At 35.4% G+C, this 17,224-nt stretch overlaps 1 protein-coding gene across 2 annotated transcripts in view; it reads left to right on the top strand.

Annotated features, from left to right (window-relative positions):
* Positions 1 to 17,224, top strand: part of LMTK2 (lemur tyrosine kinase 2) — a 109,572-nt gene that overhangs the window by 59,939 nt on the left and 32,409 nt on the right. For both annotated transcript variants that reach the window (XM_072597828.1, XM_072597826.1), the window contains exons 7-9: positions 5,498 to 5,631; positions 15,447 to 15,531; positions 16,832 to 16,953. In XM_072597828.1, coding sequence (XP_072453929.1) covers positions 5,498 to 5,631; positions 15,447 to 15,531; positions 16,832 to 16,953 — 341 coding nt within the window. The remainder of the gene's footprint in view (positions 1 to 5,497; positions 5,632 to 15,446; positions 15,532 to 16,831; positions 16,954 to 17,224) is intronic.

Raw genomic sequence — 17,224 nt, 5'->3', positions numbered from 1 at the left:
CAGCCTAGGCTATTGAATCTCACTCTCCTTTTCTTTTTCAATTTAAATTCTCTTCATAGGATTCTAGGATTTAGAGCTGAGAGGGCTTGAGAGCTCTTCTAGTTCAAGCCTTCATTTTAATAAGGAAATTGAAGCCTAGAGAGATTAAGTGACTGCCCTGAGGATATACAGGGATTAGCAAATATCAGAACTAGGAAGTAAGGGAGGACATAGTCCTTCCCTCAAGCAGCTCATCTTCCAGTGGGGAGAAAATGCCTCAATATCTATGATCATTCAAGACATAATGAGAGTAAATGTTTGGGAGTAGATAGGAAAGACCTTTTGCAGAAGGTAGGATTTGAGCTGAATCTTGAAGGAAGCCAGGGAAACTGGAAGGTGAAAATGAGGAGGGAAAAAATTCTAGGCATAAGGGACAGCCGGTGAAAAAGGCAGGAAGAAGACCAGTGTAGCTAGATTTTAAAGAACATGGTGGAGATTAAAGTATAAGAAGACTGGAAAGGTGGAAAGGGCTTTAAATGCCAGACGATTTTATATTTGATCCTGAATGTAATAGGGAGACACTGGAGTTCATTGAGGTAGGGGAGTGCCATATCAGACCTACATTTAAGAAAACTTCTGGGATGTGAGGTGGAAGTAAGATAAGAGAGGTGAGAGATGTGAGGTGATGAGAATCTACCCGATGGCCTCTGTGTGAATGGAGAGATGAGAATATTTATGAGAGATCATGTGAAGGTTCAGAAAGGTCTCCTGGCCAATGTAGTCAAGTGTCTGATAGGTTCTACCCCTATAAAAATCTTTGAATAGTTTCTTTTGCTTTATGGATGTTTAACCTCATCTTTCTTACGTCCTCTGAGCTGAGCTACATCTTTCTATAAGAACATCTTGGATCATATTCCCATCACTTGTATTCCTATTTACTTTTTATCTTTATTTCTTTTTTATAATAGACTTTCTTAAACAAGGCTTTCTTTGATGAATTAACTCATTTCTATATCTTCTGACTCTTCTGCAACCATAAATCCATTGTAAAAAAAAAAAAAAAAGCAAAACATAATTTTTCTCAACAAAAAATTTCATCGAAGTATTTCCTTAGGGTATTTAAAGTATTTATGCTCTCACATCTCTGTTTTATGTTTTATATGTGTGTGTGTATACATTCTTCTTCCCTATATGAGATTGCTATTTAGTCTGCCATCCTAAGGGAAGAGATACATTTTGCCATATGTAATATTTGTTAAAAACCACTTGATTTTATTTGGGAAGGTGTAAGCAGAGTACATTAAGTGGGAATATGTGCATTCTGAATTATTTTGTGAATGTTATTTTACCTATACTGTACATTTGGAATTACAATTAAAACACATTTACTAGGTAAAAAAATGGCACATTCATTTGTTTGATAATTATGAAACCTTCATTTTCACACGTTTTCTTTCCTATTCAGTTTTTAGATTGAAAATACTTAGTTCAGTATAGCCTCCTATACAAATTAAAAGTCTCTCAGAATAATTTCCATTCATTTCTCTAGAATTAATCCTGTTTCAGTATATTTCAAACGAGATGTAGAAGTTAGCTCTAAGAAACATAAAGTAACGTGTTGCTGCCCCTAAGTGACGTCTTAATATAGTTGCTTGCTGCCCTCTACAGTCAGGTATGGAAGATAGCAGGTTTGTGGGGATTTTTAAAATTCAGACTTCTCTAGGGTATTTGATTTTCATCTAGAATGTATACCATTAAGTGCCCATTTAATTGGTGTTTATTAAGTTCAGTATAAAAATTAATTTTTTCAAAATAGAATATGCCATTCTAGAGCCTTTCCAATGCCCCCCCCTTTTAAAATGAAACAATACAATTGTGAACCATAGGTATTACATGGAGGGAGTTAACATTGTGTCATTTAAATGGTAATGAAAGTTTGTAACTGGATGACCTCAGTATTTTCCAGGAGCTAAAACTCTGAATAAAGACTGGCCATTCTGTAATTTGAACAAGCCAATATGAACCAATCGCTATAATGTGAAATGTATTGAAACCAAAATCTTTATTTTGAATTTGCCATTGGAATGCTTTGAAATGTAGAATTATTTCTTCCTGGATCCCATTGATTTCAAAATAATTATGAGCAGTCAACCACCTTTATTATTATAGATTTAAATATCAGCAGCGTTCTAATAACTGACATATAGAATCATCCCTGTATCCTGCTCAAATGTTGAATGTCTTAACTTGGAAAAATATCATAGGGAAAAATTATAGAAATGTTGACAGAGAAGCCTGACCACAGCTTATCAGTCATCTTTCTCCCTGTTGAGAATTGCTGTTACCATTTTAACATAGTTCTATCAGTTTAACGTGCCTTTACCTTAATATTTTGGGTTTTAGTGACATAGGAAGAGAGAGGGACATTTCAAAAAATAGTATGTGGACATGAATATCCTCTAGTGATATTTTTAAATGACTGCTGCCACTTTGCCATTTCTCCTTTCACCTTTATAGAAAAAGGCACTTGGGAAAAAATGTTAACTGTTTGGCAAAAATTGTTTATTTTGAGAAGTAGCCAAATGTTATAGACCACAAATCATCATTCCCATAGGTTTGTGTTTGACCTCTTTGTTTGATAGATCTGATAAGGTGTCCTTATAGTTAAGGAGTCTCGGCAATAGATTGAATTTTAATATTTCGTTGAAAATATAGGTGTACACCTTTTATTTCTTGTTTAGTTTCCAAATAGATTACTTTGAAGAGTCCTCCTTAACCTGTAACCCTGTGGTCATTTACCTGAGTTTGTTTGAATTAATTTAATTCGTATTAATCAACATTTATCGATTTCTACTTTTTGTAGAGCAGTGTGTAGAGCAGATGGTGGGGGGTTTTTTGTCTTTTTAATTTTGTTACTGCCCTTGATATTTTTCATTTAAGAAGATAGAGAAAAAGTCATAAAAGTGATAAGAGAATTTTAAAAGACATAAAATAATATAAATTTAGTGTAAAATATATGCCTAATTCCTGAGGGAGTGGGACATTTAAGACTTGCTTTTTCCTTGTGAACAAAAATATTGTTTGGCTTAAAAATTATTTCAGTGAAACAACATGATAATTCAGCACTCTTTACTAAGAGCTGTAATATATTACAGTTCTTCAGAGCTTAACTAAAATTTTAAAAGAAAAACTTCCATGCCTTTTAGTTAGCATTACCTTTTTTCCTTGATTTTATGCCTCTTTTTTAAAGTTAAAATTGAAACTAAGGTATTTTCAGATTTCTTTCCCAATGAGAAGTTGAGACTAGTTGCCTTCATTTTTAATAGTTTGTTAGATGTAGTTATGGAGCTTATTTAATCTAATAATAAAAAGCTTAAATTTCTAATCTAATAAAAGTTCAGTAAAAGTTTAAATGTGGTTTTAAAGTCATTATCAAAGCATTGAAGATTTAGCAATAGAAATGTTTTCCATTTTTGTGATAAATTCCTTTTATTGCCCTGATATGGGCGCCCTGATCACCATTTCCCTTTATACTACTTAACTAAACTTGTAAAAGATGTCCCAGGGAATTTAGAAAATTATGTAGTAGCAACATGGGGATGACTTGGGGTCTCAAACTTTAAATTTTATGTAGTTTTAGAGGTATGCAAAGCCAAATTTTATCATCTTGTTTATACTTTTCATCAGAATTATTAATTTAGTGAACTTTCTTTAATTCTTGGGGACAGGTAGTTAAAGGAAAATAGTTGTCAAAAAAGCATGTGACTTCAAGAGAGACTTTCCTATCACATAGCAGGTGCCAGGTAACCTGTTGGAACACCTGAATGAATTGTTATTGATTCTACCTCATTTTTCCCCTTTCTTCTCCTACCTCTATAAATTGATCAGTATTAGAAACATGAGCCTCCCCAGTTTGAGAGTGGCAGGAACAGTGGGTTGAAATCAAAGGGACCTGGGTTTGAATCTCAGTTCTACTTATCTCCTGTGTGACCTAGAGCGTTATCTTGTCCCTTTATGCTACATTTTTCTCGTGTAAAATAAAGAGGGCTGAACTGTATAATCTGTAAAATCCTTTCCAAGTCTTCTGGCTATTGTTATTGTTACAGACCTTCCAGTTTTAGTTTATGTTGCATTTATTCTCTAAGAGTGCTTAGCTGCATTCTTGAGAACACTTTGAGGGTAATAGTATGACACCATTTCTTTTGCTCTCTATTTTCACATGTGAGTCTATGTGTGTTGTAATCTAATACCTTGAAAATATATATTCCGTCATTCAAAGAAAAATCACTATATGTCTGTACTCTGTGATCTCAAGATTCCATTGCCAGGCCCATGCTCCTGAGGAAGTCAGTGATTTAAAAAAAAAAACAAAAATGTTCCAGACACTTACCAGCTATGTGACTCTAGGCAAGTCAATTTAACTTCGCTGTCTCAATTTCCTTATCAATAAAATGAGGTTAATAAAAGCACTTTTCTCATAGAATTGTTGTAAGGATCAACTAAGTTTACATAAGTTAAGTAGTTTGCACGACTTGTAGCATTACATAAATGCTAACTGTTATTGTTGTTATTTTACACCAAAATATTTAGTAGTACTTTTTGTAGTAGCAAATAACTGGAAACAAAGTAGGTGCACATAGACTGAGAAACTGCTAAACAAGTTGAGGCAAATGAATGTAGTGGAATGCCATTGTGCTGTAAGAAACAGTGAAAATAACGAATGTACCAAAACTTGAGAAGACTAATGCAAAGTTAGGTAAGCAGAACCAGGAAAATAGTCGTGTAAACAGGGAAAATACCACCAGTATAAGTGAAAACGAATATTGTGAAATTAGGATCACCAAGTTTGACCCCAGACAAGTTCTGTGAGAAGGTATCTTCCCTTCTTCTTTACAGACATGGTGAGAACTTTAGGTATGGAACACTCCTAATGGTGTCAGACTTTTTTGATATGTTGGTTAATTTTTCTGAACTATTTACTTTTTCATCTCTGTTTTCTTCTTTTTTTATAAGGAAAGGCAGAGGAAAAGATACATCAGGAAATGCAGGTTATGTAAAAACAAAAGATATCAGTAAAAAAATTTTAATTTCTATATTCCCATTTTCAGTTTTCTCTATAAAATGAGGAGTTGGACTAAGTGCAGGTGCATAATTCTGTATTTCTGTGTTTGCTTAAGTTTGGCTTAAAAATCAAAGCTAAAATAAGTAATGCAATAATGCAGAGCTATTTTTTTTACTGTTGTGCATATACTGTTTCACATATGATTGGATAAAGAAGGTGATATAACATACTTGTAAGAAAAGCACTATATATTTAAGATGTATTTTGTAAGAATCATTATTTGTGACTTAAAACTTGATGAGTTGGATCTATTAAGTTCATACATTTTGTAACTACCAATAACCTTGGTGATTGATGTTAACTAAGTAATGCATTTAGTTGCTGCTTTCATCTTAAGTATCTCTTGGACATATTTGGCATTCAAAAATAGTAATATAGCTAGTTTATTTTTTCCAGGGTGACCTAAAAGCATATTTGTGCAGTGAGCAAGAGCATATTAAAGGAGATTCACAAATAATGCTGCTACAGAGAATGGCCTGTGAGATTGCTGCTGGACTTGCCATAATGCACAAACATCATTTTATACATAGGTAAGATCTTCTGACTTGAGGATTGGTTTATCTAGCAACACTTTGTTGCATTCTTGGGAATATTTAACTTTCTACAAAGGTTATCTTGTGTGTGCTCGTCCTTTGTTGATGAAGAAGGCCATGCCATCAGAGAAATAATAACATAAGTTGCACTTGACTTTGTTTTGAGCGAAGGAGGGCTGTGCAGGTCACCAGCCTCACTTTTCCTCCAGAGCCATCTGAATCCAGTGAGCAGATACTCATCAGGATGACTGGAGATGACCCAGGATGAGGCAATTAGGATTAAGTAGTTTGCCCAAGGTCACACAGCTAGTGAATGTCAAGTGTCTGAGGTGAAATTTAAACTCAGGTCCTCCTGACTTCTGCATTGGTGCTCTATCCAGTGCACCACCTAGCTGCCCCTAAAGGTTATCTTACCAAAACATATAAGGAGATAGAGATGTCAAAGTAGAGAATTTTTTATAATATGCAGCCAGATAGCATTACATTGGGAGCATGGTTTTATTAAAGGGATAGGCTTTTGTAGCAGTGCATATGTTGAAATCACCATAAGTGCTGTATAATTTCACAAATGCTATCTAGTCACATCACTGCTTCTTTCTCAGCTCCAGGTCCAGCTCATTATCAGTTAGCAGGGCTTACCAAGAAATAGATTGACAGACCAATTGAATATCTTGTGATGGATCTTCTTCCAAGTCTAACCTTCTAATCATGGGTGTTTCTCCCAAGGCTTTGTTTCTCCCTCTGTACTTTTTAATTTGGTGATCTCATGAGTTCCCTTGGATTCAGTTACAATCTCTATGGAAAAATTCTCAGATCTATTTATCCAGCCCTAATCTCTCCACTAACCTGTAGGCTCATATCTTCAACTTCTTAATTCAGCATTTCAAACTGGGTGTCCCATTAACATCTTAATTTCCTTATGTCTAAAACAGAACTCACTAGCTTCTCAAAAAATGTTCTTTTCTTCCTAACTTTCTTATTATCATCTTATTATCATCTTCTTCATCACCCCGACTTGGAACCTAAGTGTTATCCTCAGCTCATCACTATGAACCCCTCCCCCCTTCATTTCTAATTAGTTTCCAAGTCCTATAAATATAGGTAGATATTCATATTTATCTGTACATATCTCTTTCATATCTACCACCTTCTATCCTTTGTATGTAGTTGTTTTCATGCTGTTTTCCCCATCAGACTGTGGGTTCTTTAAGAAGATGGACTGTTTTGGGCCTTTCTTTGATTCTCAGTGCTTACAACAGTGATTGGCACATAGTGGGTCCTTAATGAATGCCTCTTGATTTGACCAGTTCATTAGACTTCCCATTCCTTTACCCCTTATGATCTGTTCAATTTAGAGTTCTTCATTTACATTGTAAGTAGCTTAAAAGAAACATGAGATGTGCACATTTAAAGTCATCACTCCAAATGTATATGCAGACTATTTGTGCCTGACCTGTGGGAGAGCCTTCCAAGCTCATATTGGTCTGGTCAGTCACAGTTGGACACTGTGCATTGACCCCCAAAATAGTGATGTCATTTTCAAATGAGAAGGACAACAACCTGTGAGCTCCCAGAGCTGCTACTATCTTAACATAACATACCATTCCTAGCTTTCATTGACCAAGAGTCTGGACTTAACATTCCCTAAATTCGAGTCTTCTCAAACAGTGTATTATTAAAATGCCATCAGGTCATTTTGAGGAGATTATACTGTTAATAAATACACTATATGATTATCTGTACATTAGCCAATTATATGTGTTCTGTCATAGCCTGTTAAATATCCAGCTTGTTAATAGTATAATATTACCAGAATTGTTTCAACTGAGAATATTGAGGTAACTAAGTTATTAAGCTGTCATAAATTACTAGTGTCAAGTGTTATCCAAATGTATAATTGCATACTTAATAGTAAGGATCGTTTTCCTTAAAAGTTTTTCCTGATGTGTAACTAGAAGCATCTTAACCAGGAAAACATAGGAGTTAGTTCATTCATGTTAGCAGTGCATGTGCCCTTTAGCCAGGGAAGTTCAGAGGTTTTCATTATTACATAGGTAATTTGACATTCATTTTGACTTTCTACTGTTTCTCTTGTTCTCTTTCGCTGTCCCTCATTTAAGAATAATTAAGGATTCATGTATAATACACAAAGCTTTGCTCTAAATAATTTGTGTAGTTATTAATTTTAAATTAAAAAGCCAATAACAATTTGATTTTGTGTGATTTTACTTTCGGGATTGAAATCTAATGTCTTAGTTGCTACCCATTGAGTGTAGGAAGTAACTTCTTCATAGGACCTTTCTAGCCAGCTTGCTTTTTTAGATTCTTGGATGAGTCTTGGGTGAAAGATGTTAGGGAAAGGCAATCAGTTTACAAATGAAGTTGGGGCCCACCTTGCTTTGGGAACATGTGATAGCACAATCACATCAAATGTACAAAAATATATAACTACTTCATTTTCTTAGATTGAGCATAGATCCTAAGGAAAAATAGATTTTTAAGAGATCAACACTACAGATAGACAATTTATGGCCTTTAACTTATTTTTAAAAGTTCAACATATTTACTACTTTGAAAATGTACATGTATAGAACATGTGTACACAGTATTATCGTATTTTTAATATATTTTTGTCCAAACCTTATATCTAGCTTTGAGTTTTCAAAATAATGATAAAAGCAACTAACATTTACACTTAGAAGACTGACAAAATGCTTTGCATGTATGATTTAATTTGAACATCACATCATTCATGTGATGAAGACACACTGTTACTCTCCCCATTGTGCAGATGAGGAAACTATTCTTCAAAGAGGTTGAATGACTCAGTGACCCTGGATCTCTCATCTGGGAAGCATCAGAGGTAGAATTCAAACCCAGGTCATTTCTGACTTCAAGTCCTGCTCTCTATTCCATACTGCTTCAGCCTGACCTAAATAGAATGTACTGAGAAATAAGGCTGTTTGCCTACTACTTCTATTCTTATAAGCTCGGAAAGTTCTAGCTCCCAAAATTTTTTAAGAGTAATGCCCTAATGTAAAATAAATCCAACAAGTCTACTGTGGCCTTTAGTCTGACTTAGTTGAGGTTAAGTCTAGAAATTGCATTTTGTTCAAAGCTCCTCTCTCAGTCAACCCCCCAAGCCTTGGGGTTAGTTAACTGAAAGCATTTCTCAATGACCTGACAGATTCTCTGAATTTGCCCCAGGCAGGTGAAACACTTTGGCAATTCTCTTGGCCTAATACATTTCCTTCCACTTCTCTGTGTTCTCTCTGTGTATAATAGATTGTGTCACATTTTGAGACAGTAAAATATATGTGTATACTGGTCTGCTAAGAAATAGCTTGGTCTGTACTAGCTCTCAGTTTTAAGATGCAAAGAAGTTTCTCAGAAAATGAAAGATCTTTGTATCAAATCACTTTTCAGTCTCGTCCTCAAACACATAGCAGATGACCTCATTCGCTTCCTGCTTTACTGAGAATATTGAAGCCATTAGCTCCCTTCCCATCAAAACCTCTACTCTTTCACCCTTCTCTTGAATTCTTAGTCTATACTACCTGCACTCTCACACTGCTCACTCATTCCTTAACACTTGCAATTGGGTTTCTATCCCCCCTCTCTGTGGGATCACCAGTAACCTCCTAATAGCCAAATCCAATAGTCTTTTTCTCAGTCTTTATCCCCCCTATCGTTTCTGTGTCCTGTGGTATTATTGATCTGTTTGTTTTGCTTCCACCACACTGTAGTCTCCTGGTTCTCTTCCTTCCTTACTGATCTTTCCTTGATGATTTCTCTTGAATCACCCAACAGCAAAATGTGATTCTCTCCTGAGAGTTTTTCTTCAATCTTCTTTTCTCTTTACACTCTCTTCCCTTAGTCATTTAAATCCTCTTTGAGTTCTTCCACCACCTCGCTTGCACATAGTCTGTGTACCTCTTTAGCTCTGACTTTTTCCTCCCAAGTGTCAGACCCCATTTTCAGCTCTCTGCCAGTCATCTCCATTTTGATATCTTGCTTTATCTCAAAGCCGTTGTCCGTAAAACTAAACTCATCACCTTTTCCCCTTAAACCAGTTCTTTTCCCTGATTTCCCTGTATTTACCCATGGCATCACCATCACAGGCAGAAAACTTTAGTCATCTGTGACTCCTTTTTCTCCTTAGTGTTCTATACCTTCAATGTTGAGTCTTCCCTCTCTTTGCAGTTTATTTCCATAGCAGTTTCTGCCCTTTGTTCTCTTAACTGTATTATTACAGTTGGTCTCCAGGCATTGTTTTCTCTCCCTGTTCCCCTTTACCATTATTCTTTGTTTCAGCAAATGTTTAAGTATCTACTGTGTCGAAAGCATTTGCTGTGAGGATGAGATAGAGTTAAGAGTGAATCCCTACCTCCTGAAGTTTATAGCTTAATAGAGAGATTAGTTAGTACACAAATCATTATGATATACAACCTTCCATGCCAAACTGAGCTTAACCTTTTTTTATTAAAAATTATTTTTTAAATTGAATTTTATTTTATTTTCAGTTCCTAATTCTCTTCCTTCCTCTCTTCCCTTCCCTTACCCATTGAGGAGATAAGAAAAACAAAACCTGTTACCAACATGTATAATCTTGCAAACAAATATCTGCATTCAGTGAGGGTGAGAGAAAATATTCTTGTCTCTGCACTCTTGAGTCCATCAGCTCTATCTGGAGGTAGATGGCGTGTTTCATCTTGAGTCCTTTGGAATTGTAGTTGGTCATTGTTTTGATCAAAGTTGCTATGTTTTTCATTATTGGTTATCTTTACAGTATTGTTATTTTTTCCCTTTTTTTAATTAATTTATTTGTTTTCAGTTTTCTACAATCACTTCTATAAGTCTTAGATTTTCTTCCCCTTCTGCCCCTCTCCCTCCCCTCTCCCCAAGGCAGCATGCAATCTTACATGAGTTCTACACATACATTTTTATTAAACACATTTTCACATTGGTCATGTTGCATAGAAGAATTAAAATGAATGGGAGAAACCATGAGAAAAAATAAAACATAACACAAGAGAAAATATTCTGCTTCATTCTGCGATCCAGTTCCATAGTTCTTTCTCTGAATGTGGAAGAGGTCCTTGCATTCTTGTGAAGGGCTACCAGAAAATTTTCTCACACACTGTGATTGTTACTGTGTACAATGTTCTCCTGGTTTTGCTTGTTTTACTCAGCATCAGTTCATATAAGTCTTTCCAGGCCTCTCTGAAGTCTTCTGTTCATCATTTCTTATATAGCACAATAGTATTCCATTACATTCACGTTCAGTCATTCCCCAATTGATGGGCATCCCCTTGATTTCCAGTTCTTGGCTACCACAAAGAGAGCTGCTATATATATTTTTGTACATGTGGGACCCTTTTCTTTGGGATACAGTCCTAGAAGCGATATTGCTGGGTCAAAGGGTATGCACATTTTTGTAGCCCTTTGGACATAGTTCCAAATTGCTCTCCTACAATATTGTCATTGCATAAATTATTCCCTTGCTCCTTAAGCCTAATGTTATTAACTAATTCTTCCAGAATTCCTAGGTCATGCGATTCAAAGCTGGAAAGGACCTTAAGTATTGTTTAATCCAAACACTTTTGTTTTACAGATGAGGAAATTGAGGCCTAGAGAAGTTAAGTGATTTCAAAGTCACAGGGATGTTCAGTTAGCTCTCAGTTCCTCTGACTGCCAGGGCTCCTTTCCATTATTCCATAATACTCTTTTTAAGTGCATTAGAGGTGTTAAGCAAAGTTCTATGAGGGGAATCATTACTGAACAAGGAAAACTTAAAGGATTGGAAGAATTCAACAGATGAAAAGGAGGAAATAGCAGGAAACCACACCAATAAATACATGCAAATGGAATTGTGGACTTGTTGAATCTTTTGCATCTCTCCCCTACCTTAATGCTTTCGAGCCTACCTCAGGTTCTCATCACTTTTCACTTGTTCTGTTGTAATAACTTAACTCATTACCCTATAGTCTTTCTCTTCTCCAGTCCATCCTCCACATAGTTGTCAAAATAATCTTAGGCAGAAATCTAACCATGGAACTCCCCTGCTCAGTTTCAGTTTCATTTGTTCCCTGTTGCTTCTAGGATTAAATATAGACTTCTCTACCTGGTATTTAAGGCCCTCTGCCATCTGACTTCATCTGAGATCTCTAGCCTTATTTCACAATTCTCACTTTCATGTAGTTTTTTCTTGGTTTTGTTTTTTTGTGTTTTTTGGTCTGTTGGCTGTTTCAGGTATTCTACACTCATATTTCCCACCATTTGTACAAGAACAAGTACTTTCTACCCCTTTACCAGGAATGTTATCCCTCTTCACCTCTACTTCTCAAAATAATTTTTCCTTCAAGGTTTCACTCAAGTGTAGACTCTTCTATGAGTCTTTCCTGTTCTGTTTCTCTTCGAGTTTACTTATATTTACTTATATGTATTACATCTTACTAGAATTTTTCATTGGAAGAGATTGTTTTTGTATTCCCAGCACGTAACGTCTTACATGTTGTAGCAACTGTGAATACATGTTTATTGAATTTGAATTTTATTCACACAGAATAGACTATTTTAGTTGTATTTACAATAAGCTTGAAATTAGCATTGAGAAATGGCTAGAAAGGTAGCATGGTGCCACATTAGAGAGGGTCTTGAATGCCAGACAAAAGAGTTTGAATATCACTTGCAGGGCAGCAAGGGAGCCTCTGAAGGTTTTTAGAATAGGTAAGTGACATGACTAGATCTGTGAGTAAGAATGATCGTTCTGACACTGGTATGGAGAATACAATGGAGGAAGCATTGGAGTTCAGAAGACTTGGTATTATTGGCTATTAAAATTGGCCACAAATTGCTCCATAATGCACAAAGTTGATCCCGTAACTACACTGCTCAAAAACTTATGTTAACTTTCCATTGAATAATAAACTCCCATCTGAATGAAGTCTTTTTTCTGTGGCCCTCCTTCCTTCCAAGGCCTTCCATGATCTTAGTAACTACCTACTTCACAACTTCTATCCCATACTATCCCCTCCGCCTAAGTTGATCACTTGCCATCTCCCAAACACTGTTTGCAGTGTTGTACTTGCTGCCACTCTTTTGTGCTTGGAAGCCTGGTAGTATGGAAGATAGAACACTGGGCCTGGAGTCAGGAGGACCTGAATCAAATCCAGCCTCACAACTTACTCCTGTGTGGTTCTGGGCAGCTCATCTAACCTCTGTTAGCCTTATTTCTTCACTATCAAATTGGGATCATAATAGCACCTACGTCTTGGTGGTGCAGATCAAATGAGACAGTTATCAAGTATGTTGCAAACCTTGAAGTGCTATAGAAGTATAAGCTGCTATTATTATTCGATATGCGTAGGGTAACCTCCTCTCTGCTTCTGCTTCTCTCAGTTAAATTCTTCCTCCCTCATATGATCTTCAATTTATACTAATATCTGTTTCCATTAAAATGGAAGCGCCTTGAAAATGTAGCATTTCATTCCTTGTATTTGTGTCCCTAACTCCAATCCCTAGGACATAGAGACATTTAATAAATGCTTGTTGGTTTATTGAGCATCCTTGCTAGATACCAGATTCTTAGTTCCTTGAGGTCTGAATAGTGTTTTACGTTTATTTGTGTCTCTGGTAGCACCTGGAATAGTCATTTACTAAGCATTTTTTGGCCTGAGGGAGGGAGGAATAGTGGAATAAAACTTGATGTGCCCATGGATAGTAGCGCTTCATTGCATGAATTTTGGTATTTGTTTGTTTTGGATGGCTCATAATTCTAATCTAGGCAGAAAAGTAAGAATGTTTGGTTTAAAGGCTCACAAATTAGTTATAACATGTTTGTTATGGATTTTTGATATAAGAAAAGACAAAGTAAAATGGAAAAGCAAACTTAGAAAGCTATCCTGCTAGGGTTAGAGTTTTCTTTTGGTTCAGGGAAGAACAATAGCTCCTAGGTGTCAGTGACTCACCCATCAAGATTTTAAGATAAAAATATCACGAAGGCAAAGACTTAATTCAACTTTTTTTCCAAACATACCTTCCACTTTTATGGGCTATAGTTACACAGTACTGTGTATGTGTATATGTGTGTGTGTGTGTGTACAGACTTGTCATTACAGCTGTTTATTTCCAACAACACTCCCTTGATTATGTCAGTACACGGTGAAGCTTCAGCTTCCCTCGTTTTGTTAGGGGTAGCAGATTCAAACAGCAGGAATGATACTCCCTCACAGTGCTCATTTTCTGGACTTCTACGAACTGATCTGAAATGATGAGTGTAATTTTCCTTTTTGAGTTATTATGGTTTTCCCATTGTTGAGGACATCAGCATCTAGAAGTGACTACTTCTGTTTTCTGTTTGGTTCTGTAGTCTCTTAAACTGTGTGCCAGTTAAGAGCCACAGCTACAAGAAACCAGCAAGTTAGGGGATTTTTTCTGAACTAAACATTCTGAGTAGAAGAATTACAGCAAAATCAATAGAGGACCTTCTTCAGAGTCTTGAAAACCAAGGATTTGTGTGACCAGTCATTTAACCTCTCAGTCAGTATCCTAGGCAACTCTGTAAGGCTAAAGTACACATAAGTTGCTTAATGTGCATTGGTAGAGAGAGAGAGAGAATTTTATTATTTTACTAATGAAATTACAAGTCCACACAACACAGAAAAACTAAATAGTGATAGGAATTTCTACCAGGTCCCGTTTTATCCTTAATATTCATTTAACCCGAAAACAAGGTGTATCTCTAGCTAGTAAGCAGTTTATATAACAGTGAAGCTCAACTAAGCTTTTCTTTTTTTTTTTCCTAATGAAGTAATGGTCTACTTAATTTTTCCATAGAATAAAATATAGAGATTAGGAGGAGCAAGGATGAGTTGAAAAAAATCTCTTATTATTCATCTTTAATTAAGAAAAACAATCCTCTTACTTTGAAATTTTTTTCTACTATTAAAAATAAAGGAGATAAGCCCCCAAATATAGTTTGTCAGTTCTCTGCCTCCTGGCTTCCTGACCATTCAAGCCCCAGCAAAAATCTTACCCTCAACAAGAAGCCTTTTCTGATGCCTCTTAATCCTACCCTCTTCCCTCTAGTTATCCTGTATATTTCTTGTTTGTCCATAATTGTTTGCATGTTATCTCTCCCATTAGATTGGGAGATCCTTGAGGATAGGGACTAGGCTGACTTTTGCCCTTCTTTGTATCCCTGGTAAATAGGAGGCTCTTGATAAAAATTCTTGCTGACAGGCTGACATGGTATAACACTGAATTAACTGTACTGATTTACAAAAGAACTTATTTACATCTGCTGTCCAAATGAAACACATATATTAAAATTTCTTGGAGTAAATTCATGGAATGCTTTGAAAATCAGTATTAGAACATAGCATAGGGTTTATCATTACATTCACTCTAAGGTTTAATTAAGGCTTTATTTCTCAGTCAGCAAACCATTACTAACCACCTCCATGTGCCAGGCACTGTGCTATAAAACCCAGGGGATACAAAGAAGAGCAAAAATCAGACTACTCTCAAAGGAGTTCACCATCTAATGGGGGAGATAACATGTAAATAATTACATTCAAACAGGATATACATGCAGGATAAAATGGAATTAATAAACAGAAGACTTTAAATATAGATAATAATATGGGGTTTTTTGGTACCAAGATTAATTTTTTTAAAATTAGTTTACTCTGTTGCCTGATAATGAATTCAACCACAATTCAAAACCTACATTAGCCAAGTTATTGATTTTTGTCACAGAATTGGCTTTGGCTTTTCATATTTTTGTTTCATTCTTTTTTGTTTTGTAGTGACTTAGCCCTGCGGAATTGTTTTCTCACATCTGATTTAAATGTAAAAATAGGAGACTATGAAATAGGACTTGGCAAATACAAGGTGAGTTAGAGGTTTTGGTGTTGACTTTTCCTTCTAATTCAGTTTCAAAGAATAATAACCTTTATGTTCACAAAATATCATTCTTTATTCAATGCAGCTTTGGTCTTGATGTAATTTTTTAAAAGAGGGAATTACTGTTCTAATTATTTTAATGGCAGTTTTGGCTTCTGAAAGCAGGAGGGAGTGGGGAGGGAACAGGATAAAGTTGAAGTCTACGTCTAGTGTTTCTTCCAGAATATTATGTACTTCTACTTGGGAAATTTAATATTTCCTTCTGGCAAATAAGAAATTGTAAATGAGTAAGTGGACAGTAAACCTTAGTACTATTATCCTATTTTTGGTTTATACAAGGGAATTTTAAAGTGGAAGATCACAGAGGTTAAAAAATGAATTGGAAGAAATATGAACTTCCCTGTAACAATTTTAGAGAAATAGTGCTGTTGTTTTTTAACAAGTCTAAAGCTTCTTTTTAATATAGAAATTCATTTCAAAACAGCAGCAGCAAATTACTGAAGTTACATTGTATGTACAAGAGAGACAGCCTCGTGGAAAGAGCCCTGACTTTAGAGTCCAAGGACCTAGGTTTGAATCTTGGTCCTGCTACTTAACTTCCTATGTGACTTTGAGCAGGTGACTTAACTTTATGAACCTCAGTTTCCTTGTCTATAAAATGGGAGGGCTAGATGATTTCTAAGATCCCTTCCAGTTGTAAATCTGTGAAACTGTGATCCTAGTAGCATCTGTTATGTAATACTGTACATATAAACTTCTTCATATAGCCAGCAAAATTACAATTTAAGTTCTGGTCCCTTCTGGAGGTAATTATCAGTTTAGACTAAACTGTCAGAACATAACCCTGAAGAGAGAGTTTCCTATTTTGTTTGTTTATTTACATATAGATCACCTATATGAAATACCATATTTATAATACTGTAAAATACCCATAAGTTCTGGCATTTATATCCAAATATTCTTTTGTCCTGTGACTGTGAGTGATTATACACCAGATATTGTGTGCCTTTGTTTTCCAGGAATTAAAGACTATTCAGGGCCATTCTGCAGTTCACTATTCAACTTACAGAACATTGTAGAGAATTTCATAGAAGCTTACTTACCATTTATCCTAGAAAAATTCTTTTGTGACAGCAGAAGCAGAAAAATATATTCCTTTACTCTACCCCACCCCTTTTTTATACAAGCATTTTTAGTTCACGTTAAGCATCTCTTAGAAATAAGTTATGGTGCATATTAAAAATCTCATTCAGTTTTCTCATACTCTGTGTCTTACTTAACACCATAGGCGGATTATATTGAAACAGATGATAATAAAATTATTCCCCTTCGGTGGACTGCACCAGAATTGGTAACCAGCTTCCAAGAGAGATTACTAACTGCAGATCAAACAAAGTTTAGTAATATCTGGTATGTAACTCTTTAGTTGTCATCTTGTATAGTCTTTATTTGGCAAAAATCAGATTGTGGCCATTTTTAAGAAGAAGAATGGTTTATATAAAATATAGAAAGAAAACTTTCTAATTAACTGTTCATATGACTGGGAAATTTTGTAATTTTTTTTTTTTTTAGCACTTTTACTTTCCCAGAATACATATTTTCCAAAACAAAAATGAGAGAAGTCAGCAAAAGGTGAACATGTAAGTTGATATTAAATAATTCTGTACTAGCAAATGAGATT

This window comes from Notamacropus eugenii, chromosome 3 (genome assembly GCF_028372415.1).
Source record: "Notamacropus eugenii isolate mMacEug1 chromosome 3, mMacEug1.pri_v2, whole genome shotgun sequence".
Taxonomy (NCBI): Eukaryota; Metazoa; Chordata; class Mammalia; order Diprotodontia; family Macropodidae; genus Notamacropus; species Notamacropus eugenii.
The sequence above is the reverse complement of the archived record's forward strand: the minus strand, read 5'-3'. Positions and strand labels throughout refer to the sequence as shown.